The sequence below is a fragment of the Barbatula barbatula genome (genome assembly GCF_947034865.1).
Source record: "Barbatula barbatula genome assembly, chromosome: 16".
Taxonomy (NCBI): domain Eukaryota; kingdom Metazoa; phylum Chordata; class Actinopteri; order Cypriniformes; family Nemacheilidae; genus Barbatula; species Barbatula barbatula.
The window spans coordinates 9,211-35,251 of NC_136779.1; the positions used below are offsets into that span (position 1 = coordinate 9,211).

The 26,041-nt window shown below is 39.5% G+C and overlaps 4 protein-coding genes across 7 annotated transcripts; 1 reads left to right on the forward strand and 3 right to left on the reverse strand.

Moving 5' to 3' along the window:
- Window positions 1-1,665: 1,665 nt before the first annotated feature.
- LOC306906132 (putative vesicular acetylcholine transporter-A) lies at window positions 1,666-2,496 on the reverse strand (the record flags this gene model as incomplete). Its single annotated transcript, XM_079477272.1, has 2 exons — window positions 1,666-1,768; window positions 1,857-2,496. The coding sequence occupies 2 exons, from the start codon at window positions 2,494-2,496 to the stop codon at window positions 1,722-1,724; spliced, it is 687 nt and encodes a 228-aa protein (XP_079333398.1). The 3' UTR covers window positions 1,666-1,721.
- Window positions 2,497-10,565: 8,069 nt separating this feature from the next.
- On the reverse strand, window positions 10,566-13,825 carry LOC306905284 (RPE-retinal G protein-coupled receptor-like). 3 transcript variants are annotated; one of them, XM_079475782.1, is made up of 8 exons: window positions 13,559-13,825; window positions 13,266-13,422; window positions 12,670-12,791; window positions 12,304-12,463; window positions 11,975-12,092; window positions 11,706-11,819; window positions 11,416-11,548; window positions 10,566-11,047 (listed from the first exon to the last, which is right to left on the reverse strand). In XM_079475782.1, exons 1-7 carry the CDS (start codon window positions 13,632-13,634, stop codon window positions 11,420-11,422), a joined length of 876 nt encoding a protein of 291 aa, XP_079331908.1. In that variant the 5' UTR covers window positions 13,635-13,825; the 3' UTR covers window positions 10,566-11,047; window positions 11,416-11,419. The 3 variants fall into 3 exon arrangements, with proteins under 3 accessions (XP_079331908.1, XP_079331907.1, XP_079331906.1); XM_079475781.1 differs by having other exon boundaries at window positions 13,266-13,434; window positions 13,559-13,662; XM_079475780.1 differs by having other exon boundaries at window positions 10,566-11,548; window positions 13,266-13,434; window positions 13,559-13,662.
- Window positions 13,826-14,538: 713 nt separating this feature from the next.
- Window positions 14,539-18,672, forward strand: LOC306905664 (leucine-rich repeat, immunoglobulin-like domain and transmembrane domain-containing protein 1). Of its 2 annotated transcripts, XM_079476476.1 has the most exons (6): window positions 14,539-14,593; window positions 14,687-14,746; window positions 15,082-15,178; window positions 15,256-15,542; window positions 15,634-15,948; window positions 16,191-18,672. In XM_079476476.1, exons 2-6 carry the CDS (start codon window positions 14,731-14,733, stop codon window positions 17,246-17,248), a joined length of 1,773 nt encoding a protein of 590 aa, XP_079332602.1. In that variant the 5' UTR covers window positions 14,539-14,593; window positions 14,687-14,730; the 3' UTR covers window positions 17,249-18,672. The 2 variants fall into 2 exon arrangements, with proteins under 2 accessions (XP_079332602.1, XP_079332601.1); XM_079476475.1 differs by having other exon boundaries at window positions 14,588-14,746; window positions 15,082-15,542; window positions 15,634-15,939.
- LOC306905663 (cadherin-related family member 1a-like) lies at window positions 18,154-25,563 on the reverse strand. Its single transcript, XM_079476474.1, has 17 exons — window positions 25,443-25,563; window positions 24,968-25,063; window positions 24,523-24,668; window positions 24,314-24,364; window positions 24,093-24,182; window positions 23,936-24,022; window positions 23,253-23,369; window positions 22,803-22,946; window positions 22,574-22,652; window positions 22,381-22,481; window positions 22,089-22,292; window positions 21,700-21,852; window positions 21,446-21,610; window positions 21,273-21,340; window positions 20,267-20,495; window positions 19,844-20,098; window positions 18,154-19,554 (listed from the first exon to the last, which is right to left on the reverse strand). The coding sequence occupies exons 1-17, from the start codon at window positions 25,492-25,494 to the stop codon at window positions 19,042-19,044; spliced, it is 2,550 nt and encodes an 849-aa protein (XP_079332600.1). The 5' UTR covers window positions 25,495-25,563; the 3' UTR covers window positions 18,154-19,041.
- Window positions 25,564-26,041: the final 478 nt, after the last annotated feature.

Consider the following 26,041-nt stretch of genomic DNA (forward strand, 5'->3'; position numbering starts at 1 on the left):
TTCTCCATTCATCATAATGACTTTGCTCTTTATATGGTTCAGTGTTACACTTACTACAGACAGTACATATATAAGTGTGTTGTAAAATATTTTTTGTATGTATGTATATATATATATATATATATATATATATATATATAATAGTTTTTATAGTCAGAACACACAAAAACACAACAAAGAGAATGTACAGTGTACATCCCAACCAACGCAAAGTAGCACATACAGTGGTCTACATACAAAACAACAGAAAAATTTACTGAATACAGTTACAGTAAAAAAAACTATGATGCATCTTCTCTTCGGTTTGGGTCTGACCACATCACCTCATCCACATCACAAGCAATGTTTTTCAGTCCAGCCATGAAAAGCATCAGCTGCTATATCTCCACATGCATCTTCCATAGCTTGGAGAAGGGGTATAGGCGTTTGTGACAGGTGTTTACACATGTGATGAGTCAGTGTTCATATTTGAATGGCAGCGTGTTCCTTGTGAAAACAAGAGATTTTTCTGTCCGAAAATTGTGCCAAATGCAGAGAATTGTGGTTAGTGTTTTGAAAAAAGTGTGTTTTAGATCTGCAATGTGAGTATAAAGCAGGAATTGTGCTTGTAGTTTAGCAGAATTGGTTCAGGGGGTTGGTGCATGAGTTACATGTTGAGGTCATTGTGTCTCAAGTACCAATATTTGTGTGTAACAATCGAGAAAGACTGTAATTGACAATACGGTATTACATCGAGTCAGCTGGAAACACACATGCAAATTTTTACAAGTATTTTAATAAGTAAATTCTACAAATTATTTTCAGTGTGTATGGCAAGCTACATTCTACATATCTATATTAAATAAAAATACATGAACTTTATATATTATGTTATAATTTGTTTTGCACCACCCACAATCCCGGTGGTCCCTGATGATTTAAATACTGAATCGTTGATGACAAAATGTAATGTGTAATATATGGCTTGATGTATGGTAGTTCGTTGTGCCAGATGAGTCCCCTTTAGAAGACATTTGCACTTTTCGAGGAATCCCTTCATGGGACACACGTTACTCATCGTGGCGCACAAACCTCTTCCAATCGCTCTTCCATTTTAATGCAGTCATAATGTCCGGTGGGTTTTTTCTTGATCAGAACATTCTTCTCCGACGGCTTCATCTGACACACGAACCGGAGCAAAAGCAAAGCCGGCGCGCAAAGCACATTGACTAAACCCATACCGAGATTTAACTGAAGGAAGCCCATGCTGTGTACTATCTTTTCTGCAATAACAGGTCCAATAGCGTAAGCGACACAGTATGAGATGTCTGCGATCGCATAAACGCTTCCATACGCGGACACATGACGCACGTCCACCAAGAAGGCCAAAGTGGGCAGAAGCGCCGTGTCCACCAGGGCGATGCCGAAGCAGATGCCGCACAGCGGGAAGATTAACTGGACAAAGTTCTTGCAGGCCGAGACAGTGCAGGAACTCGCTCCTATGATGACCATACCGACAGCGCCATAGAACCACTGCATGTACGGATACTTTGCTGCCAGTCGGACAGTGAGATAAACTCCCAGCACGTGAGGGAGGAAAGCGGGCAACCAGACGAGCCCCATCTCCCACTTACTGGCGTTCATCGTGCTCTCCATCCAGTTCGAGATCGTGGGCTCGAGGAAAGCCAGAGGGATGTTACAGACGGTCAGGGCACCCGCGACCACCGCGATGTACGGGTCAATCATGAGCCGGTAAATGGGCGTCCCGACCGGCATGTTTTCGCGAGTCCTGTTAGAAAAAGGTTTGATCACAGTCAAGAGCAAAATCCCGTCTGCCAAGCAAACACAGGCGAGAACTATGAACGGGACCCGTTTACCTGCGAATTCGTACAGAACACCGCCGAACGGAGGTGCCACGAGACTGCCGAACGAGATGAAGGCGAGCGCGATGCCGAGCGCGCGAGTCCTCTCCGCGTCCTCGGTGTATTTGTCCGCTATCATCGCGATTCCCGCCGTGTCGGCAAACGCTGAGCCGAGACCCTGCAGACTGCGCGCTGCGAAGAGAGTCCAGTAGTGGTTAGCGAACGCAAAAATACACGTGGACACGAACATCACCAAAAGTCCGACCAACAGCGGCATATCGTATCCGACCCGGTCAATGAAAGTTCCAGATATGGGGTTCACAAGGAGTTGCACGATTGCTTTGGACGCGAATAAAACCCCTATTTCCATATCTAGTTTTTCACTGTTGATCGTCCCGTGCACTGTTGAAATGTTGCCGTGGATGTGCACCGCTTGCTTGCTTTCTAAATCTGCGAGATAATCGGGGATAATGGGAACGATCACCATGTAAAGCATTTTATCAAGAAAAAGTGCGACGCAGACAATTACCAGAATCACGCGTCTCTGCCGCTCGGGCTCGTGCATCGCGCTGCCAAGTTGTTTCGTTCTTTCTCCCATTTCAGAAACATTTAGGGCAGCTGTTTTAGCCAAACCAGTAGACGCGTCAGGCTCCATACCGCTGAAATGTACCTGTTTACCTCAAGACAATAGTTCTGTGCTGCCGTTCATTCCTCCAGGGCGCACCAACAACTTCTGTCAGATGATTCGGTGCCGCGAGCGCAGGAACGTTTCTGGCCATGAGATTTTATGGTCGCCCACCGCAGATCCTACAGCTGAACACCACTAACACATAAATAACATCACAACGTTGTTAAAAAATCACCTAAAATTATATTTACTACAAATAGCCTAATCTAAGGAACCTGATATATTGCCTATGTATAGATATATGGCATATTATTGCTTTAAATGTTTTCTCCAAAGCCATCTATTTTTGTGTCAATAAAAATGAATGCAAACTTTTTTTAAACTAAAATACACAATGAGAAAGAAAAAAACACGTCGATAATGAAAACAATAAACTCAAACGGATTTTCAAATAAACTTTTCTAAGTTTGTTTTCGCAAATTATAGTTTTTGAATTCGCTGCTAGATTTTTCATTTGCGCTTCTCAAATTTGCGTTCACCTTTCTGACACAAATCTCACATGTGGGCAGGATTTACGGCCACTTTACGTTAATTGGCTAGTGAGTTCGTGATTGACAGCTCTCTGGCAAATAAGTCGTTACTGAAGACAATGCAACGGATTTTAGAAGGTGATCTGCATGCTGTAATCTTGATTGTTTTGTATTGTTTTAATTCATATAATAGAGAAAATTGCTAAAAATTGTATTCTGTTGCAATTCTGTCTTTACTTAACTCGTTCGTTATGTGTTTTTTTTGTCAGATATTATTTGATGGACTATAAACATTATTTTCTTAAACAGAACAACATAGGCTACATTATAACATTTATTGGGTAGTGAAAAATGAACGGGATAAATTAAAACATTTCTGCAGCATAGCCATGTACACTTTCGTGTTCAGCTGCGGAAGAGGAGGATGAGGATGTCGCTCGCATACAGTCTCCTTAAGTGACCTTAAACATAAGCCTTTGTTTTCATTCACAGAAAGTGCACCTTATAAAATAGTATCAATACATTCAAAAGACATTTATGTTTTTAAAACGCTACAACAAAACATTTTGCAATTCATAAGTTGCCAAAAACTCTTTCATTATACACACACTTCTACATAAAACAGGTTAAAGAACAGCAGAAGAGAGACTTAAACTAAAACAAACAAACATTTAACGGTAGAAACAACACACAAAATGCCACCACGATTATAATCTTTAAACAATAAATATCAACTGAAGACCTAACACTTTATTGTAGGCTACTCTCTCCTCAAAGCTCCCTATAGGCATCTCGATTTACTCATATCATTGTAATTATAAATGATAAACTGCTATATTGACGGCCTCAAAACCCACGTAAAGTTGATATGGCCATCTAACCTTTATTTACTCGACTTTGGCTTGTTGTTACGGCGAGATAGAGCCTGGAAGCTTGAGTGTTGGCAACCGTGCTAATATAGGCTACTAACAACATAAGAAAGTGATTTAAGTACAAACACAACCTACGGAGCCCGTCTGGTCACCCGTCGAGAAAAAAAAACAAGACCCGCAAATCCGTGGCCACAGTTTTGTAATTCGTTCCCTCATTTTAAAAAGCCGTACGCACCGATTCTTAAACCGTACCCACGAGTTTCCAATCCGTGCTCTCGGTTTTGTAAACCGTCCCCTCAGTTTTGGAAGTCTGTACCCACAAATTCCTAATCTGTGCCCACGCTTTCGCAATCCGTTTGCCTACTCGCGGAATCGATGCCTCTGTCTGTCATTCGAACAAAACAAGCTTCAACAGGAACATTAACGAATGTTGTATACTGTCTTATTTTAGATTATATTATAAATTGTCTTAATGTGTTTACACACACACACACACGCATGGCGCATATAAAGCATGCGTTCATTGCCGCGTTTCACTGGCATGAAATTGGTTTGACATTAAACTTTCGATATTTGTGAATTTAGGGACCGTCTCCAAAGTTACATACACATTAAAATACCATTTTCAGATGAGGAAACATTGGAAGCAATTATAACAACATAGGCAACAAAATACATAAGTGCATCAAACTAGTCCATTAAAGCCTAGCACAGTATACAAAGCTAAGAATAGTGAGGTTAGTACGGTTTTTATTTTTATTTTATTTTTTTAAAGAAGGAAAGGGAAGATAATTAGGATAAATCAATCAGAGACGTGTTGACGGAAGAGATGCGTTTTTAGGCGTTTTCTAAAGATGGCAACCGAGTTTGCTGATCTTGTAGCAGCTGGTAGATCATTCCACCAATGTGGAACAGATCCAGTGAAGGTACGGAGAGTGACTTTTTTCCTTTTTGGGATGTTACCACTAGTCGTTGTTCCTTTGCAGACCGCAGTGATCTGGCAGGAACATAGATCTGCATTAGCGAGTGGAGATACGATGGTGCAGATCCGGTGGTGGTCTTGTAGGCGAGGAGCAAAGCTTTGAACTTTATGCGGGCGGCAACAGGGAGCCAGTGTAACCTGATGAAGAGCGGAGTTACATGCGCTCTCTTCGGTTCATTGAAGACCATAATACAGATCAATAATCTAAAATTTGCATTATAGCTGACACACAGAAGAAAATACTTTATTAATGTAACGAAAATAAGAAATCGCTTTGTAATGTATTTTTATATTTGTTATACTAAACAGAAATTTTATTTTTATTTTTGTCATTATTCTTTTTCATTTATCAAAAGGGTAAAGTGTAGACGGACCCTTACCTTATCTCAAAACTTGCGTACACGAGTTGAGACCTTTCGTGAGATTTGATCCTAGCAACCACTCACGTATATATTGATAAATGGCATGCGTGGAAGCAAGCGTACGCACAGACGATCGTTCGATAAATGAGGGCCATCGTGAGACATTTGCTGCTGTAGTTTTATGTAAATTATGTGTCATTGGTTATTCTTTGGTTAAGCACTTGTACAGTAATGTTTATTGTGTAAACGTACAGGAATGTGTATATGTTAAGTATTGTAATTCTATGTCACTTATCTGTCATGTTGGTCGGAACTGCACCCAAGTTTTTCACCTTGTACTTGTGTATATGCTTGAGTGACTAAAAAAGGATTTAATCCTTGATCTTAAATTGCGTTTCTTTCAGAAATCTTTTAATAACTGTTCTCCAGTAATTCTTTTGACACTCATTTCGTTTCGTTTCTCTAAGCTTGTCACTGTTTAGAGTATTTTCTTACTTATCAATAGTACATGTTTAACATTTTCCACTTCTCCACATTGTATCCAGTCTGGTGTTTTAATCCAAATCTCATTAGCCAATAAGAGTGAAGTGGCCATAAATCCCGCCCACACTTTAGATTTGAGCCAGAAAGGCGAACGTGAACTCTGAAAGCGCAAATGAAAACTCTAGCAGCGAATTCACAAACTATTATTTGCAAAACCGAAATTTAGAAAATTTAAATTGAATTGAAGAAAAATTAAGAACATTTTTAAGAAAAATTAAATTGAATTGAAAATCATGTCACATCACCTCTTTCAATTGAGTTTATTGTTTTCATTATCAAAGTGTTTCTCTTCTTTCTCATTTTATATTTTTGTTCGTTTTTTAAAGTTTGCGTTCATATTTATTGACACAAAAATAGTTCCATAGTAGGCTATGCAGGATTAATGTCCACAAACTCGTAGCAGTGTTCAGTCCGAATAAATCCACAGATGTTGAAATGAACTTGCTCAGCGCGTCATAACGTGTCTGGTCCATCAGCGACCGAGCTGCTCGCAGCCAGCCCTCCTGAGTTCACCTTTTTTATCAACCCATGATGACTTAATTTCTATGAAGACATTAATTTAAACATCAAAAAAGGCTTTGGATTTAATCAATGCCGGCCCGAGCATCAAAGGAGAATTTGATTTGGGAGCCCCCCTCCCACCACGCGGAGTCACCTGTGCTTGAAGATTATTGACACAATTGTCACGCTATAATGGTACATTATAAATTAATACAGTGAGGTTATGTATTAATGCAAAATAAATAATAAAAAAATCGATACTTAAATAAAATACTTTACTCTTAAACTTCTGAATACAAACTGTCACAAAACATGAAATAAATAATTTGCAAATGTGCAATGACCTCAAAATCGCATAACTGCAGCCTATAAATGAGGATAGCCCTGCTACATCACTCGCCACCATATTAATAAAATTGAGGTCTATTTTCATCACAAGTCTCCACACCCAACTCGGTATTGGTATATTTTCTAACGTTCACTTCAACACATACAGCAATGTTAGCTGGCATCCCTTTCACTTAGAAGGTTAAGTTCTCCTTCGGCTGTTTTCTCCAACTTAAACTGATATCTATAATCAAATACGTGAAATACACCTAGATAAATGTATACTAATAATGCGAGACATTTCACTGTTGATGGCGGGGACGTTTACGTTAGCTCTGGTGATGGGTTATCATGAGTCATGATGACTAGCTGCCACCTGAAGTGACGTGAGCAAAATTTGTGCTGCAGCTTATCTTGCTCTTTTTTCTCCTCCTCTGTACTTTTCTTTCTCTTTTCGGCACAGAGGATACATCCTTTTTATGACATGGCTTATCATTTATTACAGTGATGCGCACTTGCGCACCGGCGCTAATTGTCAATGCACGCGAGGTGTCTATGAGCAATTGCGCATGACTCAAACGCTAGCAGACACAGCAGCAGTTGTCGGCAAATCAGAATTTTCTTCTCTTGAATTATTCATTCATATTCATTCATTCATTCATTCAATTATTTAGATCACTTGTTTAAGTTATTTAATTGTACAATACATAAATTAATAAAATAAACGATTGGGGGCCCCCCTGGCAGCCGCTTAGTTCGCTTATGCCTCAGGCCGGCCCTGGATTTAATTCAAATTACTGTAGTAACAGAGAGCTGTGCATGCCTCATATTCACCGCTAGATGTCAGTGTCTGTCAGGAAATGAAGTGACGGGAGTGTTTAACACACAATGGCCCACATGAACGTCCAGAGGGTGCAGTGGTAGTTCACAGTATTTACAGTTTTTCTCAATTTTTTACACACATTTTCTGAAATCATACTCTCAGAACTCTACACACAAATAAAAAAACACAAACACAATGGGCAAAACCCATTGAATATGCTTTAACATTTTTTTCTGCGTTTTATTTTCAGTAAGTACAAGGCCTTAGTTAAATAGTTTTGTTAGGGATTGCCCCACTGATTGCTAGTTTGGATTTTATTGACCACCACAGCACTCCGGTAAGAGAGGGAAGGAGATATCATCAGGGTATTATTATTATTTATTGGCAGTTTCGACCACATACACTGTTGTGTATTGATGTAGTTTCTGTAAACAATAGAATATAAAGGAATAAGCATTACTCTTACAAATAAAGATGTACATTTCTAATAACAATATTAAACAATATCAGCACCCTCAGTATAACATAGTAACGTATAAATGCGGTGGCATAATACCGAGGCATCACACCAGGATACGGAGCTGTAGCAGCCACAAGCATAACTTGATAATGTGATTAAATATATAAATACACCAAATAACGTGCACACATTTGTCCGCTTAGCCACTATGCTAGCGGTTATAAACCCGAACATAAAACATGATCAAAGTGCTCATTTGGAGCGTCTAACATCACCAACTCTAACAAACAACCTTGATAAAATAACAAGTAACATTATATGGTCTTAGACACTGTAAGTAGTAACATAAATGGACGATATATAACTTACATCGTCTAATACTTTACTGCCTGGCGAACTGCTGCACATGAATGACAAGCGTATCCTCTGTTCACTTACCAGAGAATCGGGTTTTACGTAAAGTGCTCACATAAACTAAAGCTGCGTCTTATGTAAAGTATGGAAAAAATTACAATAAACATTAACATAAATAGAATTCGCAACAAGTTTATAAGTCTTTGGTGAACCGAAAGGTATTTCTGATGCCTGTCCATCTCATTTCAAGTTGAAATTTGACGTATGTGCTGTTTGTCATTTTTCTATATTACATAGAATACCATGTATTCTATATTTTCTATATTTTTACCTTTTCTTCTATTTAAAAATAAATTGAAAAACATATTCATATTTTTTATGTTACATACTTTATGTATCTGTACTAGAATGAAACATCATATGTATATAGGCCTACTTATCTTATTTGTACACGAGAATAATTTAAGAATAATAATAACTCTATTCCCTATGAACGTAGATTTGTATTCTGGCATTGGGAAACAGGGTTAGAATTAATGGAATATTATTGGCAAAAATTAAAAGCTCCTTAAGGCTATTTGTAAATAGCTTTGGATGAATGTAAATATAAATTTTGTTCTTTGCTGGATCTGTACACATGATCATGAACTGCTAGCAGATTATATTTTGCATAGGGAATGTTTTGTTCAACGCTTTGTTCAAGAGAATTGCGAACAAATCTAGAGCTGTAGCGTGGTGTGGAAGTTTCTTTAAGAAGAGTCTTTATGCTGCATGTTTATTTCAATTGCCCCTTCAGTGGTTAATCTTACTCACAAGGCAATGACACCTTAAAAACATAAATAGAAATCAGCTGTAACCATCAGTGATGCTTTTCTTGAGGCTAATGTTAAAAATGAAACTGATTTAAAAAACTAGATTTAAGATTTTATTCAATTCAAATTCAATTCAATTTTATTGACATAGCTCTTTTCACAATGTGCATTGTTCCGAAGCAGCTTTACAGGGCAAAATAAGAAAAACACAAAAAAGGTAAAACACAGTACATGAATAGTTTAATTTGTTATAAAAAAGACCTAATAAATAATATCTAATGTCAGCATCTCCTGGTGGTTTATTTAGCATATTTTGCATTAAGTGAATGCTTGGCTGTAAAGATGTGTCTTTAATCTAGATTTAAATTGGGCGAGTGTGTCTGATCCTGGAATAATATCAGGAAGGCTATTCCAGAGTTTAGGTGCTACGTATGAGAAAGCTCGACCCCCTTTGGTGGATTTAGTTATTCTAGGTGTTATCAAAAGAGTTTTGAGATCTTAGAGAGCGTGATGGGTTGTAGTGTGATAGAAGCTCTGTTATGTAGGTAGGGGCTAAACCCTTTAAGGCTTTATAAGTGATTAAAAGAACTTTAAAGTCAATACGATACTTAATGTTTGGCCAGTGAACTGTAGTTTGTTTATTGATGATGCAGGACAACCACTAAGTAGAGCATTACAGTAGTCAAGTCTTGAGGTCATAAATGCATGAATAAGCTTCTCCGCGTCAGCAACACACAGAATATTTCATCAATTGGCAACATTTCTAAGGTGGAAAAAGGCTGTTTTTGTGACATTAGAGATGTGATTTCGAAATGACAGGTTGCTGTCTAATATAACGCAACGCCTAAATCTTTTAAAGTATTTGTTGGAGTAACAGTACATCATTCAACTTGCAGTTTATAATCAGAAATATTCGGTTTGCGTGTCTTTGGTCCAATAAATAATATTTCTGTTTTATTAGAATTTAAAAGAAAGGAATTACTGGTCATCCAATGTTTTATATCTTTAATGCACTCTGCCAATTTGGATAGCTGGGAGGAATCATCTGGTCTTGATGAGATATATAGCTGAGTATCATCTGCATAGCAATGGAAGCTAATTCCATGTTTTCTAATAATGTTTCCGAGGGGCAGCATGTACATGGAGAACAACACGGGTCCCAGAACCGATCCCTGAGGTAATCCATAATTTACTTGCGTTAGATTTGAAATTGCGTTAGATTTTATTTAATGCATGTGACCCCTGAAACTAAAAGAAACACCAAAGCCAACCGTTTGTTTGTTCAGCTGTACAACAGGATCTTCTGTTTAAAAAAAGAAAAGGTTTCAGCTGAACAACTGAAGAAACTTCCAACAAGCACACGAAGAACATAGTGTCAGAGATTAGACTTTTGGACATTTACCAGAGACGGCAGGGTCACCGGGTCTGAGACTGGCAACTCTGATCCTATTAAACCTGAATCTGCTAATCTGAGAGCAGTTCCTGTTGCTTAGGAATTAGTGAAGATTACAAACCCACAAGAAAATAAATCACATAACAACAGGGCCTTTATTAAAAGAATTAGGAGACAATTAGCATTTTTCTCTTAGTAAAATATTTTCCATTTTCATAGTCAAGGGTTTAGGGTAGAGTCTGATTGTTCTTATGAAAGAAAAAGAGCCTCAAGCACTTCAGTGAACAGTCACCTTCCTCACGGGGGACTCGTAACATCTCCAACGGCTTTTCAAATTCTCATGAGCCAATAAACACTGCAGTGAGCTCACATTGAAAACATCTTATTGTATTTAAACATCACTGTACTATTGCATTCTATCAGCCCCAGCATGTATTCAGGGATTAACAGTCAAAGGGCCTTTTGTTCACCAGTGCCAAGATTTTATTCTAAAAATCTATCGGTAGATTAGATTAATACGCAATCCCCAAACGATTCATCAATTCAATTCAATTTTATTTATATAGCGCTTTTCACAATGTGCATTGTTCCAAAGCAGCTTTACAGGGGAAAATAGAAACTGAAAAACACAAAAAAGGTAAAACACAGTACATGGTTAAATTATTTTAGTAAATAATATCTAATAAATGCAGTCTCCCGGTGGTTTATTTAGCATATTTGCATTAAGTGAACTGAATTTATCAGTCAACAGATATAGGATAATAATAATACAACAGAAACATTGAGTGAATCGGAATGTCTTGTGTTAGGCAGAGGTTTATTTATACAATTTCTCACAACTGTCATATTACCCTTCACATGTAAACGTCACAGTCGTCAATAAGACGGCACATATGGAGTCACAAAAGGCAATGTAGTTACAGTAACAGTGTGTAAACGTTTGATCTGAATACATCATATGGATTAATGTGTCAAAACTGCGGAAACCTTTTTATTTCTTTTTGTCTGCAGATTTCTGCCCTGTGAGAAACTGCCAAATTCCTCCTCTGTAGAACTCATTACCGTACGCATACAGCACGGCGTGAAAGATCGGAGCTGTTTTTGCAAGGACCGGAAGGACCTAGAAAACGTACAGGAACATGAGTTGACAGTTACATGACCTGCTGATGGAAAAAACACGACGGAACTGCATTCATACAGTAAGGGGATTACAGATGGTGATGACTTTGACTGATTCAAAGCGACAGGTTTGGATTGATGATTGATTGTTGTCTTACCATTCTGAGTTTGGGCGAAACTAGAGTAACATTCTCAAAGCAGGCGTATGTGCACATCAGTACATATGGACCCCAGCACAACAGAAGCACCTTCAGAGGTACACCCGTATTAAACTAGACAACAGATGAAACACAACCATTGCATTACAACCAACAGCAGTCTGTAAAAGATTGCAAACAAAATGCGGTTGCATCAGAATGCAGCCCTGGCCAACAATAACAAACTTCTGAAACTTTGAATGCAGGATACATGGAGAGTGGGCCAGTACCTTAAAGTGGTGAATCTTTTTGAAATGGGCATAGATGGCACTGTAGGAAGATTGCAGAATGATAACAGGAAAAGCTAAATAGAGGACAGTGATGGTCAGCATGTAGGTGATGTAACTCCTGCAGATGAGGAAAGAAAAAAGTCCAGATTCATTTACAACTGAGGTTAGGTCATCTCGATTCCTTGACCTTAAGCCACAAGGAATGTTGGGCTATATGGTGAATATAACATGAATTTGGTCATGTTTTTAATAAAGTATTGGGCCAAGGTGTGATCTCCCAGATAAAATCATAGTAAAATATTTCAGCACTTTTGCTGTGACGTAAGTACCTGTCTCCTTTAGTGTAGTCCAGTGTACAGCATGTTCTCATTGGCTCAAAATCAAACACTCCCCAGCCAATCATAGGCAGCGGTAGAGCAGCCCAGAACACGGCCAGAATCCAGATGATGGTGCTGATGGTCACAGATGTGCTCCAGAACATCTTCTGCTCTGGAAAAACAACTCGAGCAACTCATGACACCAATAGTAAACAGCAAGCTGAGATGAGCAGGTCTCTAGAAAGCCGAGTTACACACCTGAATGTGACACTTGTGTAAATGGGTGTGATGTTATGGGACGTGTGTGTGTGTGTGTGTGTGTGCAATGTGCAGTCGTAATCGATTAAAGATGGAGTCGTTCGTTTATTGTGGACTCACTAGTACAGTACTGATGGTATCTGTCCCAGGCAACAGCACCGAGAAAACTGATAGCAGCTAGAATTGAGATCATCCCCTGAAAGCCGTGCAGCTGACATCCTTCAGATCCAAACGGCCAGTATCTTTCACAAAAGTTCAGATAAATTGAAAAAGATATATTGATATTTTAAAAATATATATTCAAAGTGACATTTACAGAAGAGCCAAAAATACCATAGTTTGAACTGACTTTCTGTATTGATTTGAATCTTTACACACATGGATGACAGCACACTTATTGAACAGTATTTAAACATTTGTTCAGAAGATAAATAAAACATATCACAGGCACCGAAGTTACATCCATTTTGAGTCATCTGCTTTCCACAGGCTTTTGTCCACAATACAGTTACACACCTGATTAGTCTTTTGGCTTCTAATAAATAACTCCAGATTGAGATTGAGATGAGGATTCATGTGTGTCGTTTTGGCAGTAGAAAGAACTCATCAAAGGCTTTCGTTTGATATCCCCCAAATATCACTTACGCCCCTCTGATTCTCAACCCATCGATATGATCTAGATATTTAACCACAACATGTGTAAAATGATGTTTTACCTCAGGTAACTGGCGTAAGCGGCCACCAGACCATTAATGTTAAGACTCAAATCAGCCAAAGCCAGATTGAAGATGAAGAAGTTACTGGGGGTTCTCATCTCTCGGACCCTCAGGAACGCCACGACTGAAATTAAGTTTAGGAAGAAGCCCAGAAGACCTAAAAGAGAAACTGTAAGAATCACTGTGCACCACATACACAACACTGTCACAAGAAAGCTAACCTTAACTTATATATATATATCACACTCTAATAAAGGATAAGTTTCACAAAATTAACTCAATGGTTCACTGACCTCCGACCAGCAGCGCAGAGCCGAAAGCGAACATATCTAACTCACTGAATCCCTCCGGTAACGAGTATGAAGCCATGTTAAACGATATATGTATCACTGTCGGTGCATGTGAAACTGCTTCACTGAAACTTCAATTTATATGATGATGTTGTTTAAGATTATAAACCTCTGAAATCCCCGCAGGAATGTTGTAATACCAAGAAGTTTCTCATTCGCATCAAGTATGCGTCCAAACTGCGCACATTATCCTGGAAATCAATGGAATCCGGGGAGTGAAATTCAAGAGGAACAGAGTTCAAGTTCAAACGATGGGTTACGCGTGTGCGCGCGCGTTCGCGTTGCAAGGAGAGTTAAACATTGTGAGTATCGGGCAGCGGTCTACAGAGAGAGAGAGAGAGAGAGAGACAGTGCATGTTGTGTGTTTGAGAGACCGACGGTCTCATACAGTAAAATGTTTGAAAAGTTGCTGTCATTCCCGAAAGTTACTAAATGTAAAAATATCTCAGCACTGTGACCTTATTCTTAGTATAACGGATGTTGGGGCATGGAAAGGAAAGATGTGATATAGATGGGAGCAAAGCAATAAAATGCACCAGTCCATATTATGCTGAATAAAATTTACCCATTTCATTACTTCAATGAAGTTTTACTCTTAACATAACAGCATTGTACTCATACACACTGTGCAATTGTTAAATTATTTAGTTTGAATTCACATTGCATGTTGTTGACCCGACACATTTGTAAAAAAGTAAAACGAGCCGGTTCAGCAATAAGATTCTATTCATTCTTACCCCGTTGCTCAATACCGGGTCTAATATTAACTCACCAATGAAAAAAGAAGGGTCTATTCTGTAAATATACAAAAGGAAAGCAGACAGCCTATGAGCTTCCAGGAAGGAATAATCGTGTAAATGAAAATACCACAAGTCCTCCCTCTAATCTGCTACTTTAATCCTTTTTATCTGGGGATTGAGAGCAGAGGGAGCAGAGAGTGTTTGTGAGAGATGTACTGCAGATAACAGTGTTAGTACAGTAAGTGCAGTACACTAAAGTAGAATAGAAGATGTCTGCTCGTCTGTATTTCATTCCTGGATTGCTGTTGTGTTGCCTGCCGTTCCTCTGTAGCACCTGTCCTCCTCAATGTAGCTGCTTCTACCACAAACTGAGCGATGGTTCCAAATCAAGGTAAGATTCACATCTGCCATTGTTTCACACAGACAATGACCGACTTTCACTCGTTTTAGTTTGTTGGGTTAACTAGCGTGAGCATTTGATTCTTCCGTGATGTTTATGCGCACGGAATCAGGCCTGACGCCTCCAGGACACACAATAAACCGTAATAATACAAGAAAATAAATAAAAGGAAAGATTTTCATAATATCATATAATAGAAAAATTATGTCATATAATAGAAAAAGAATGAAGGTAATGTTTGAATGTTGATTTTCCTTATACTCTTTCTTGATCTGATGTTTTGACATCATCAAACACCAAAGTGATCGAATGATCTGTTCTTATAGGAGCGTCTTGTGCAATGACCCAGAACTCACTGCCGTCCCAAAAAACTTTCCCTCGGACACTTCCAAACTGCGCATCGAGAAAACCAGCATCAACCAGGTCAGCGCTGACACCTTTCACTACCTCAACATCCTGGAATACCTCTGGATATCCTTCAACGCTCTCTCCTTCCTCAGCGTGGGCAGCTTTCGTGGACTTTATGCCTTGGATGAATTACGGATGGATGGCAATCTTCTCACTTCGTTTCCATGGGAATGTCTGATGGACACGCCCAACCTTCGGCTTCTGGATTTGCACAACAACAAGATAAACAGCATCCCAGTGGAGGCGATGTTTTACATAAAAAACCTAACGTATCTAGATCTGTCCAGCAACAATCTGGCCACTGTCCCGTCAGAAGTTCTTTCTTCGTGGTTCTCTGTAAAACCTCCACAAGATGGGGAGAATTCCAAAATGATTTTAGGTGAGAGTTTATTTAATTTTTAACAAGTCATGATGTAAAAACTAATTGTTGTTGCTTCCACTCAGTTACGTAATGTTCTGTTTTTGCTTAGGTCTCCATGACAACCCCTGGCTGTGTGACTGTCGTCTCTTTGACTTGCTTCAGTTCCAGAAGTTTCCCTCATCTTCGGTGGCATTCATCGATATGCGTTTGGGCTGCGCCGAGCCAGAGAGCCTGTCTGGAGTTCTCTTCTCTGACGTGGAGCTCCGCAAGTGTCAACCTCCTCGTGTCCACACGGCCGTCGCCAGGGTCCGGAGCTCTATTGGCAACAATGTCCTGTTGCGCTGTGGGACCATCGGGGTGCCTATCCCGGAGCTGTCCTGGTACCGAGCTGACGGCAAACCCATGAACGCCAGCGGTAAGTTTGGTAAGAAGTCCCTCTCAGATCATCTCTTGCTTGCCTATTAAGAGATCCTGTGGCTCAGTGGTAGACAATTGTGTTAGAACCTTATAAGGTTGGGGGTTATAATCCCAGAGAACACACATAATAATAAGACGTATAGCTTGAATGGAATGTGATTTGTAAATGTAAATGTAGAGCAACAAACTGTATTTATTTTGGCTAGATATCAGGTGTGTCATACGCTTGCTTCTTGTGTTGTTTTACAGTTCAACAGGAAATCTCCAAAGAGGGCATCTTCTGGTCCATTCTCAGTGTTCCTGCTGTTTCATACCGAGATTCTGGAAAATATGTCTGCAAAGCCACCAACTTTGTTGGGAGCACAGATGCCATCATCTCGCTCGTCATTTCGGACACGTGGCAGATTGATGAAGTTGCCAAGAAAGCCCACAGCAAGAAGAGCAGTGGCCGTGCGGCATATCAAGAGAAGCTCATTGCCAGATATGTACCACCAGCGTCGACGCCAGCGGCCGTGCCCGTCATCGAACCCTTGAATGGACCAAAGGCCACAGCTGCCATCCAGATCGAGAGCTACAGCATCTCTGATGAGGCTTCAGAAGCGGCTCCGGCGGCTGTCCCGGTGCCTGACGACAGCTCGGCCGAGCTGGAGAAAGATGTGCTGAGCAACTTTGAAGCTAACGCGTCATCTCTTCAGCAGATTCCCGAGCGTAGAGTGGTCCGCTCCGTGAAAGTTATTGGCGACACTGACCACGCCGTATCGCTGAACTGGCGAGCACCTGCCGCCACCAACACCACGTCATTTAGCGTCCTCTACGCCGTGTTTGGTGAGCGAGACATGCGGCGTATTAATGTCGGGCCAGGAAAGAATCGCGTCACCATCCAGGGACTGGTGCCTAAAACCAAGTACATAGCTTGTGTGTGCGTGAAAGGTCTCATTCCCAAGAAGGAGCAATGTGTGATTTTCTCGACGGATGAAGCCGCCAGTGCCAGCGGTACTCAGAAGCTCATTAATGTGGTGGTGATCACAGTGGCCTGCGTCATTGCGGTTCCCTTGACGCTCATCGTGTGCTGCGGGGCGCTGAAGAGGAGGCTACAGAAGCTGCTGGGCAGAAAGTCCAAAGACATTCAAGATTCATATGTGACGTTCGAAACTCTTTCTCCGGGCACCAAAGATAAAGGACTGGAGGGAGAGTATCTGACCAGACTCAACCCAGACGAATCCAACCGTTTGCTGTCTGCTCGGTCCAGCATGGATTCGGAGGCCACGGCCAGGACTGAGGGTCATCCAAACGAATACTTCTGCTGACAGATTTTTGTGCCTCAAGTACACTCTTGGCATGGGCTAAAGGAGACTTTCAGTTTGCGTTTGAAGGCATAAAAACACATCGCTGTCCTTTCTCTGCCCTGACAGGGTACCAACCATTTTAGTTAAGCTCAAGGACAAAATATCTTTCTGTCCTCTTGCACTTTTTATTCATGAATACTTTGAGAAATATTTTGTGGCGTCTATCTATTGTATGTGAAACCCATCTCTCTCTAAAGGCCCAATGGAAGCTGTGTCAACACGATGAGAATATGGACTTAAAGATCGTCTGCATTACTAGACAGATTTGTGCTGTTTGTGGTTTCTAATTCTTCCTTTCATTTGATGTACAGATGTTTCCCAGCATTAAAACTGAAATTATATTTATAATCGACTACTGTAAATGTGTCTGTAATATATTGGTGTTATGGCCAATAAAACTTAGATTTTGTCATATGCTCTATGGTTCCTGAACTTTTCATCTGCCTTTGTGGAGTGATGGATTTTGAAACCCATCTTGATGATTCCAGTCATAGTTTTTCTGAAAACTCAGTCGTTGGGTTTCTACCGCTCTCGCATCTGTTGTTGTCAACAAACAGTTTGTTTTAGATGTTGTTGATGGCTGTTTTGTCTAAACTTCAGAGGGGAGGATCTACATGAGCTCTTATTCTGTTCAAGTAAAGCAATGTTTCTTTGTGTTTCAAATTAATGCATTTTATTGTATTGCACTCTATGAACCGAGTGCTTTATTATTTTTTTACAGTTTGTTGTAAATGTTTTTAAATGACCGTTAAATATATTTCATATTTTCCAAAGGTGAATATGGCATTTATTATTAGACTAAGTTTGTCTTGTTTGTGTATTATGAAGCATCTATAAAACTAAAATCCAGTCTGGAACAGAATGTTAATTCCATTGCTGTTTTTTTATTTCACACCAACAGTTTGCAGGTGAGACACACTTCTACTAAAGACGGTACAGTTATGCTTTTCTCCAAACCTTAGTACCACATGACTGCTAATATCATCATCGATCTTGTCAAATACGTTTCTTGTGTTTTACTCTGTCTGTTTTGCAAACATGCATCTAAAATATAAAAGTAAACACTATTAAAAATGTTTTCTTACGTTTAATTTAGTGCATACGCTTTACATGACAAAAACTGGTCAAAAAAATTGAGCAGGTGGATGATCCAAATAAAATTTAAAGTGAAAAATAACCTTTACATAATCAAAGGTCGACAGTAATAAATACAAACATCAGGCAAAATACACTTTTATCAAAAGCAAGATTGTTCATTAAAGAAATATAAATATTCATATAAGCAAACAGTAACAGGATGCATTTACTATCTGAATCCGAAATGTTTGTTATTCGTTGTTACAAAACAACATTTGATGTTTTTATGTCAACAAATAAAAGTATAATGAATGAAGTTTAGATTGCTGAGACTGAATGGGAAAAAAAGCATTTTCTTTTGGCTGTTACACCTAAAGATGGCCGTACGCTGCTAAAAATAAGACTAAGACTAAGCAGCTTTAACATGTGAGTCAATGTAAGAGGTGATTTACAAAGGTCAATAAATAACAAACAGTATTTCATCAACCTTTGTTGCACATTTATAAGCACACAATCTGCTAGTTACTTTTTCAGAGGACTTCATTCCATTGTAAGATACAAGACAGAGATCTTAAAGGACTGTACAACATGTTGAAAAACAGCTGAAGCTTGAAACACAACTGTTTGTGACATAAAAAGTTCCATCCATCTGCACACACAGATCCCGTAAGGTGTTCTTAGCAGTAGTAACTTTGATTGGCCTCGATAATTTTCTGCTCAATTTTCTTTTTGAGCTCAGACACCAGAGACGAGCTCACATCTTCTGTAACAACGTCTGTGAGTTTATCTGTGCTCTGTCTACAGCTGCGACTGGACTTCCTGAATGACACGACACCAGACACTGTGGGCACGGCCCACTGCCGCTCGCTGGGGTTGGAGGGCGGTGGAGGTAAGACAGGAGCTCTGGGGGTGGGTGGCTTGGGCCTGGGAAGGTTGTTGTTCCCCTTACTGTCTGTGAGTCCAAGTGGTGGTCTGAAGGTCCACTGGCGATGCTCTCTGGCTCTTCTACGTATAATGCGATGTGCTGGCGTGATCCTGTTAGACTTTGTGTTGCGTAAATACATAACCGTAGAGATGATAATCGTCACCAATACCATAACACTTATGGCAGCAGCCGCTACACCAACAACTTTCATCGGATTGTCTCGACTCTGCATTAAAAAGGCAGCCACGGGTCCATTGAGCCCATTCTAAAACACATACACATATGCAGTTAGTTTTGTATAAATAATGAATAAACATTCCTTATACTTTATGTCATAAGTGCTGGTTGTTGTGTAAAACATTAACATTAATGAAATGTTAATATGATAGTGGATGATCATGCCACAACATGTCATATCCATTCATGTACACTATGGGCGATACACGGTACTTGAAGAAAATTCATCCATGTGTAATACGGTGGTATTTCATGAGAAATAAAATAAACGTGTAAATATATATTTATCTTGCAATGTACGGCAAGATTTGTCCTACCGACTCTGTGATGTCAATTTTCACTACAGCAGTGGTACTGAAGGACGGGGAGCCTTGATCTCGCGCCTGGACCACCACAGACCACCTGCAGTCTTTCTGCTTGGTGATGTTCTGCACAATCTCCATAGATTTGATAAATGGCTTCAGCTTGATCTCGCCGGTGGATGTGTTGATGTCGAAGATGTTGTCTGGATCGCCTTTCATAATGGAGTATTCAATGAGATTATTGGGTTCCTCTGCATCCTCATCTATGGCCTGAACATAAACCCAAAATCAGGACAAAATATTCTCCTTCATTCATGAGTTTCATGACACTGAATGCAGAGCAGACTGGTACATGTCCATAGAATACCAGTACAATTGAATGCACATAACAGAGTAAGTACGGTACATGTACTTGGTGTTACAGCTGTGGTCCAGTACCTCTATTTTCACTGGTGCTCCAATAATCATAGTCTTCTCCAGAAAGTTATCATTGAACTCTGGGGGATGGTCATTTAGGTCCAGCACGGTTACAAACACCTCAGCAAGGCTGTACTTGCCCTCAATATCTTCCGCTTTTACGTAGAAATTATATTTTGACTTGACCTCAGCATCTAAAGATGCCCAGGGCTGTGTGTAAATAACACCAGAGGTGTGATGAATGAGAAACCTGTAACACACAATCACAGCCATTCATTGAGAATGCATGTAAAATCACGATTATTCCATCATTTATTGCATTTCAATCAGGAGTTTTCCCCTGATCATTGTAACTGTATGTTTAGCAGCATCACAGACGATCATAAATTTCAGATCACATCGTCTACTGTAGTAACCCCGGTGAATTATCATCATAACCACAACATCACTGGTTTTGAAGATCAAAATAAATAAATGTGTGTGTTTGAAGCCTTTGTAATAACTCATAAACCAGTCTGGATTTTATTGGGTTGCTTTATTCTTGTCAACGTGACTTTCTGTAGGTGAAAATTAACAGTCAGTTAAAAAGCTGCGATCTTTCACAAGATTATAATTTGCCTCCTGCACTGGGGAAGAATCACGGCATAAATTTACAGGTTTTGCATTAACCGTATGTTTCCTACCTCCAGCTGTCGGATGGTGGGGATAATTGGGCCCTGACTCACTGACGGGGTGTGGATGAGCTATTTTTACCTCTCCAATGCAATTAAAAGATTAGCTAGCATCTTTACTGGAGTTTGTCTTGTAGTAGTGCTCACAGACCTCTTCATCTTCTCTGGCACTCATCCATGTGAATCGGATACCATCCAATTATACTTGGATAATAAATCTGTTTGAATTAAACCTGCCTATCTTTTTTTCATTGGGTTTGTCATTTATTTAGAGAGAATTTTGGCTACTAATCATTATATTATTGGACCAAAACGAATTAGCCCAAATCATAATCATCAATATTGGCTTTACTCACAGATCAGCACCAGAACCATAGATGGAATATTTCACTTCCCCCCAAAGTCCAGAGTCAGGGTCTGTGGCCTGAAAGAGATCAGATATTATTGTGAAGCTGAATAAAAACCCTGGAGCTGCTGTAAGACACAAACACAATCATTTGTCTGTGTTCATGTACTTAGGGTTCCTTACGGTCACTGCGACAACAATGGAACCTCCGTGAGAATTTTCAGGGATTCTGGCGATGTAAAATTCTGAGGAAAACTTTGGAATATTATCGTTTGTGTCCAAAAGATTGATGACAATATCTGCTGTGGCACTGAACCTCTCTGGAGTGTCGATCTCAACAGCTAAAAGCTGAGAAATATCACAAGAGACACATCTGGAAATGAATTGTTCAGCTTTGACACAAAGCATCATATGATGACCACCATTAAGAGTTATACCTTGAATGTGAGCAAGTGATATTTCTCGTAGTCAATGGCTGTGGACTTTTCCACTATGATGGTCACTTGAGCTTCATTTAGAACCGTCTGAGGAACCACACGAAAAACCCGTGCAGGTCCCACCAGCAGCAGTCGGAATCTAGCGTTTGCTCCCTGATGACGATAAACAAAGATGTTAACCATTTCTCAAAGGGTTTATTAAAACAACCTATCATTAACCTCAATTATTAACAAAAAGCTCTATTTCTGGATGTGAGATTTCTTTGACGTTGCCATTAACACTGTAGATCTAAAGTCTAGGGAAGAGCTTCTTCTATCTGCTCATGCGGAGAACAGTACAAGTCTCCTGCTATGATGAAGCTTACATGACATTACATGCATTTACTGACCTGATCCGAGTCGTTCACAGTGATCTTTAGACCTCGCAGGATTTCTCCTTCAGGTGGATGCTCATACATTGTCAAGTCAAACGTGCTCTGCGGACCGGACTCGCCGTAGAAGGTCGGTGGGTGGTTGTTGAGGTCCATCACACGAATAGTGACCGTGGTAACAGTGTAGTCCAGTAACTGGTTGTCAAGATCAACTTCAGAAGCCTTCACAAGTAACGTAACGTTAAGTATGCAGGTGTGGCAATACTTCTACAATTATATCTCTTTAGTGTTTAGGGATAAATCAGCCCACCTTGACTTTCAATTCATAAAGCTCATTCCTCAACTGTCCAGGTTCTGATGTCAAGCTGATACAGCCGCTGGTGCTGTTGATACTGAAGAGTCGATCATCGCCTTACGCAGACAGAAAGACCCAAACATCAGTTATTCATATCACAATTTAACCAGATAACATGATCCAGGAGTCTGGCTGTCAAAGCTCCTACCATTGAGGATTGTATACTGAATGGTATTGATGTTGTTCTGATCGCCGTCCTTCGCAAATACAGTGAATAGTTCTGATCCCTGTCGAGAAATAGTCAAAACAACAACATGCTCATTAAAGAATAAACTTGAACACTCAGATAATAGTGCACCTTTATAGCTTTTATTTGTAGGATATTTGTTGCAAGTTGTTTTTCAAGAATTCAAACATGTCAACATCCTGGAACTTACTGGAACAGAGACTTCATAGACAAATCCAAAATATGGTGTACCAACAAATACTGGAGGAGAATCTTGAGTGTCAAGAACATTGATGGTTATAATCGCCGATGATGTCATAACGTGGTATTTCCCAAGATATTTACCTCCACCATCCTGGAAAACAACGCACAGGTACTGTGTGCTGCAAATCATGGAACTTTTGAACTGAGATATCAGGGTTTGTGTCTGGAAAATTATCAGCCAGCAACATGACGTCTATAACTGAAACTCTTGTAAGGCTGATTTAAGATGTCATAATATACACACAAGTGAATATTCATCAAATGAGCTGCTTTTGTGTTTCACTGAAGAAAGGGAGTTCAGTGCTTAGTGAATTCGTTTTTTAACTATAACTGTTTATACAAACTATAACAAGAGTATATAAAGAGAGGTGTTTATTCTGTCGAGTCTGATTCTCACCTTTGCAACTACAGTAACAAAATGAGTTCTGGAGAGCTCATAGTCCAGGGATTCGCCGGCTTTAATGCGTAGAACTCCACTGTGAGCATCTATGGTGAATTTAGTGTTGAGTGCAGACTGCAGAGAAACAACAAAACAAGACTCATTACAATACAAACACAAAACTACAAACTAAAAACCCAAACACACTGCAATGGATAACAATGTTTAAGGCTCTTTCTTGTTGAAACTCTGCTGCCATTATAAACATCATCAGCTTGTGACAAATGTTATTATTCTGATTAAAGGTTTGTGAAAAGGGTCAATACATCCGCAATGTGCCTAAACTTTCCAGAAGATTCGAAATATTTCATTCATTCAATTCAGTCAATTAACTGCCTGATTAAAACGTGAATAATAATTAACAATGTTAATATAAGTGTACGTTCAGCATCTAACCTCAGATGACTGTGTCTGACAGGAAAATGTGACACGCAGCCAAACACAAAGACTAGCGAGGCTAAGCCCAAATGTCATTGAAATTTAATCCAGTAAAGTCACAGGATGCTGATGGAACATGAGTGAATTTGATCTTTGTGAACATGTGACTGTCCATCATAGACATCAACACACGTGGTGTTACACATAAGCAGGAGGGAGAATTTTACTCTTTTATTTTTTATTTTAGTTATTTTTTATTTGACCTGTAAATAGTAGGTGACACTTCCTCCGGACCCAAGGTCTCTGTCCACAGCTTGAACTCTGTAGATGCTCCTGCCCGCCTCTGTGTCCTTTAACACAAACACCTTCATCATAAGAGCTCCAGCTCCTGCTCATGATGACTCAGTGAATCATGCTTACCTCAGAGACGTCCACTATAAACGGTAGATTGAAAAACTCTGGCTTTTCATCATTAGCATCTGTGACAAACACACTCACTCTTTCCACAACCTGAAGAAATCAGACATAGAGAGTATTTGAAGATTGAAAATCTGTCAGGAGTGATTTTGTGCTCCTATAGAACGGTTAGATTAATTTAAGAGATTAATTGAAGTCTTGTTGTGTTGTGTAAAGTTTTTCACCTTGTTCCTGCCATCTGTGACACTCACAAATATTACAATCTCATCTTGGACCTAAACAATCAAAACAAGTTGAATGATTAACACAGATGAGCTGGAATCTTTCCTGACATGAGATGTTAAAACTGCAATCCATTACTATTCAATAGAGATGGTGATATACTGTAGATGAAAAAGATACGGATTGCAGCTTTAAGAAAATAAACACAAACCTCTCTGTCCAGACTTTCAACGAGAGTCACATGACCTGATTTGGGCTCGACACTGAAATACTCTTTGTAGCCCTTATCTAAGGTGATGCCATAGGTCACAGGTTCCCCTTCTGGATCCGAGCCATTAAGTGTGTACAGATACGTTCCTGTGAAAGAAACAGAATGACATCAACTGATCTTGTGTGTGTACAGTCGTCTCATTTGTTAAACGTAACACAAGTGTGATCACAATGGATCCCGGTTCTCATTCAGTTGATCCCCCAAATCAAAAGCATAATTAACACAAAACTGTGCTCATTAAATATAAAGTCACCGCACCGTTACGATAACACTGTATATATCAGAAGACATATGTGATCTTTGAAAATGTTGAAATGATCCATGGGGTTTTTAAAGACATTATTAAATGGTACAGGAAGACTGTGAAGAGTATTTTAATACTAACCAACAGATGTGTCTTCTGCGACGGTGAATGACGCCATGTTTCCACTGAAGCTGTTAGCACCATTATCATAAAAATATGGTGCAAAATCAGATTTCCCTGAAATGCAGAAATCTTAAGATCATCTTCAAACAACATCAACAATTTTCCAGTTGATCAGGATTTTTGTTGTTCATTATTACAGTTTAAAATGCCATTCAATAACATGGAAAATTTTGGAAGAATGCAACAACTATTCAGTACATTTAGGTGTGTCAAGTGTCAAAACAATAGCAGTCATAGATTTAATATTTAATATAGTAATAGATTTGATATTATAGCTCAAATTGTACTGAATGTGTGAAATGAAAATGAGCTGAATAACACAAAGAACAAACCGCTAACCCACAGAAAACACTTTACTGAAGATTACTGAGACAATGACAGATCTGATAAGACAAAAGACTAACCCTAACCAATTAAAAACTCAGTAACTCACCCATAGAAATGAAGAGAGAGACTAGAGAAAGTAAAATCCGCTCTTTTCTCATCCTGAAGGAAGGTTAAGTGTCAGACTGGACGAGCATGCAGCTGCTCTTCTTCTCAAGACGTCTTTGAACAAATCTAAGCTGAAGACAGAAGCAGCGTCAATAATCCTGTGACTCAGCCCACTGCGGCTGAAAAACAACAGAGATGAACCTCTGACCCACAAATACACAATCACCAAGAATGAGAACCCTAGGCAAATTTTTATGTATATTCAGACAAACACCAAACATACAAGATCAGAGAAAAATAACACAGGGTTGTGTAGTCATTTCAAAGATGTGTGGAATCTTCATTATTGCCACAATTGAACTCAAACTTCTATATCTGCTTCAGCGTCTGACAGTTTTCTATTTTAAGAGGTGAATTTGACGTGCATTGGGTGTCTGGGTTTGGGACATGCCATGTTTTCATTTGAAGGCAGAGGAGTCACGAGAATCAAATACTGCACATGACATGACAACACCATCTGTCCTGTAAAAAAGCTACTGAAATGTAGTTGAATGATCTACATGAGGCTTGATCTGCTCATCATCATATATCTGGATATTA

Excerpts from the sequence above, each read along its gene's own strand:
- LOC306905284 (XM_079475781.1), bottom strand. The coding sequence starts at position 13,634 with ATGGCTTCATACTCGTTACCGGAGGGATTCAGTGAGTTAGATATGTTC. Across the intron at positions 13,435-13,558 it reads CTCTGCGCTGCTGGTCGGAG|TTTCTCTTTTAGGTCTTCTG; the intron begins GTCAGTGAACCA and ends TGATTCTTACAG. Across the intron at positions 12,093-12,303 it reads GACTACACTAAAGGAGACAG|GAGTTACATCACCTACATGC; the intron begins GTACTTACGTCA and ends CCTCATCTGCAG.
- LOC306905664 (XM_079476475.1), top strand. The coding sequence starts at position 14,625 with ATGTCTGCTCGTCTGTATTTCATTCCTGGATTGCTGTTGTGTTGCCTG. Across the intron at positions 14,747-15,081 it reads AGCGATGGTTCCAAATCAAG|GAGCGTCTTGTGCAATGACC; the intron begins GTAAGATTCACA and ends CTGTTCTTATAG. Across the intron at positions 15,543-15,633 it reads GAATTCCAAAATGATTTTAG|GTCTCCATGACAACCCCTGG; the intron begins GTGAGAGTTTAT and ends GTTTTTGCTTAG.
- LOC306905663 (XM_079476474.1), bottom strand. The coding sequence starts at position 25,494 with ATGAGAAAAGAGCGGATTTTACTTTCTCTAGTCTCTCTCTTCATTTCT. Across the intron at positions 21,853-22,088 it reads CTGTGAACGACTCGGATCAG|GGAGCAAACGCTAGATTCCG; the intron begins GTCAGTAAATGC and ends TATCGTCATCAG. Across the intron at positions 19,555-19,843 it reads AAATTGACATCACAGAGTCG|AATGGGCTCAATGGACCCGT; the intron begins GTAGGACAAATC and ends TATGTGTTTTAG.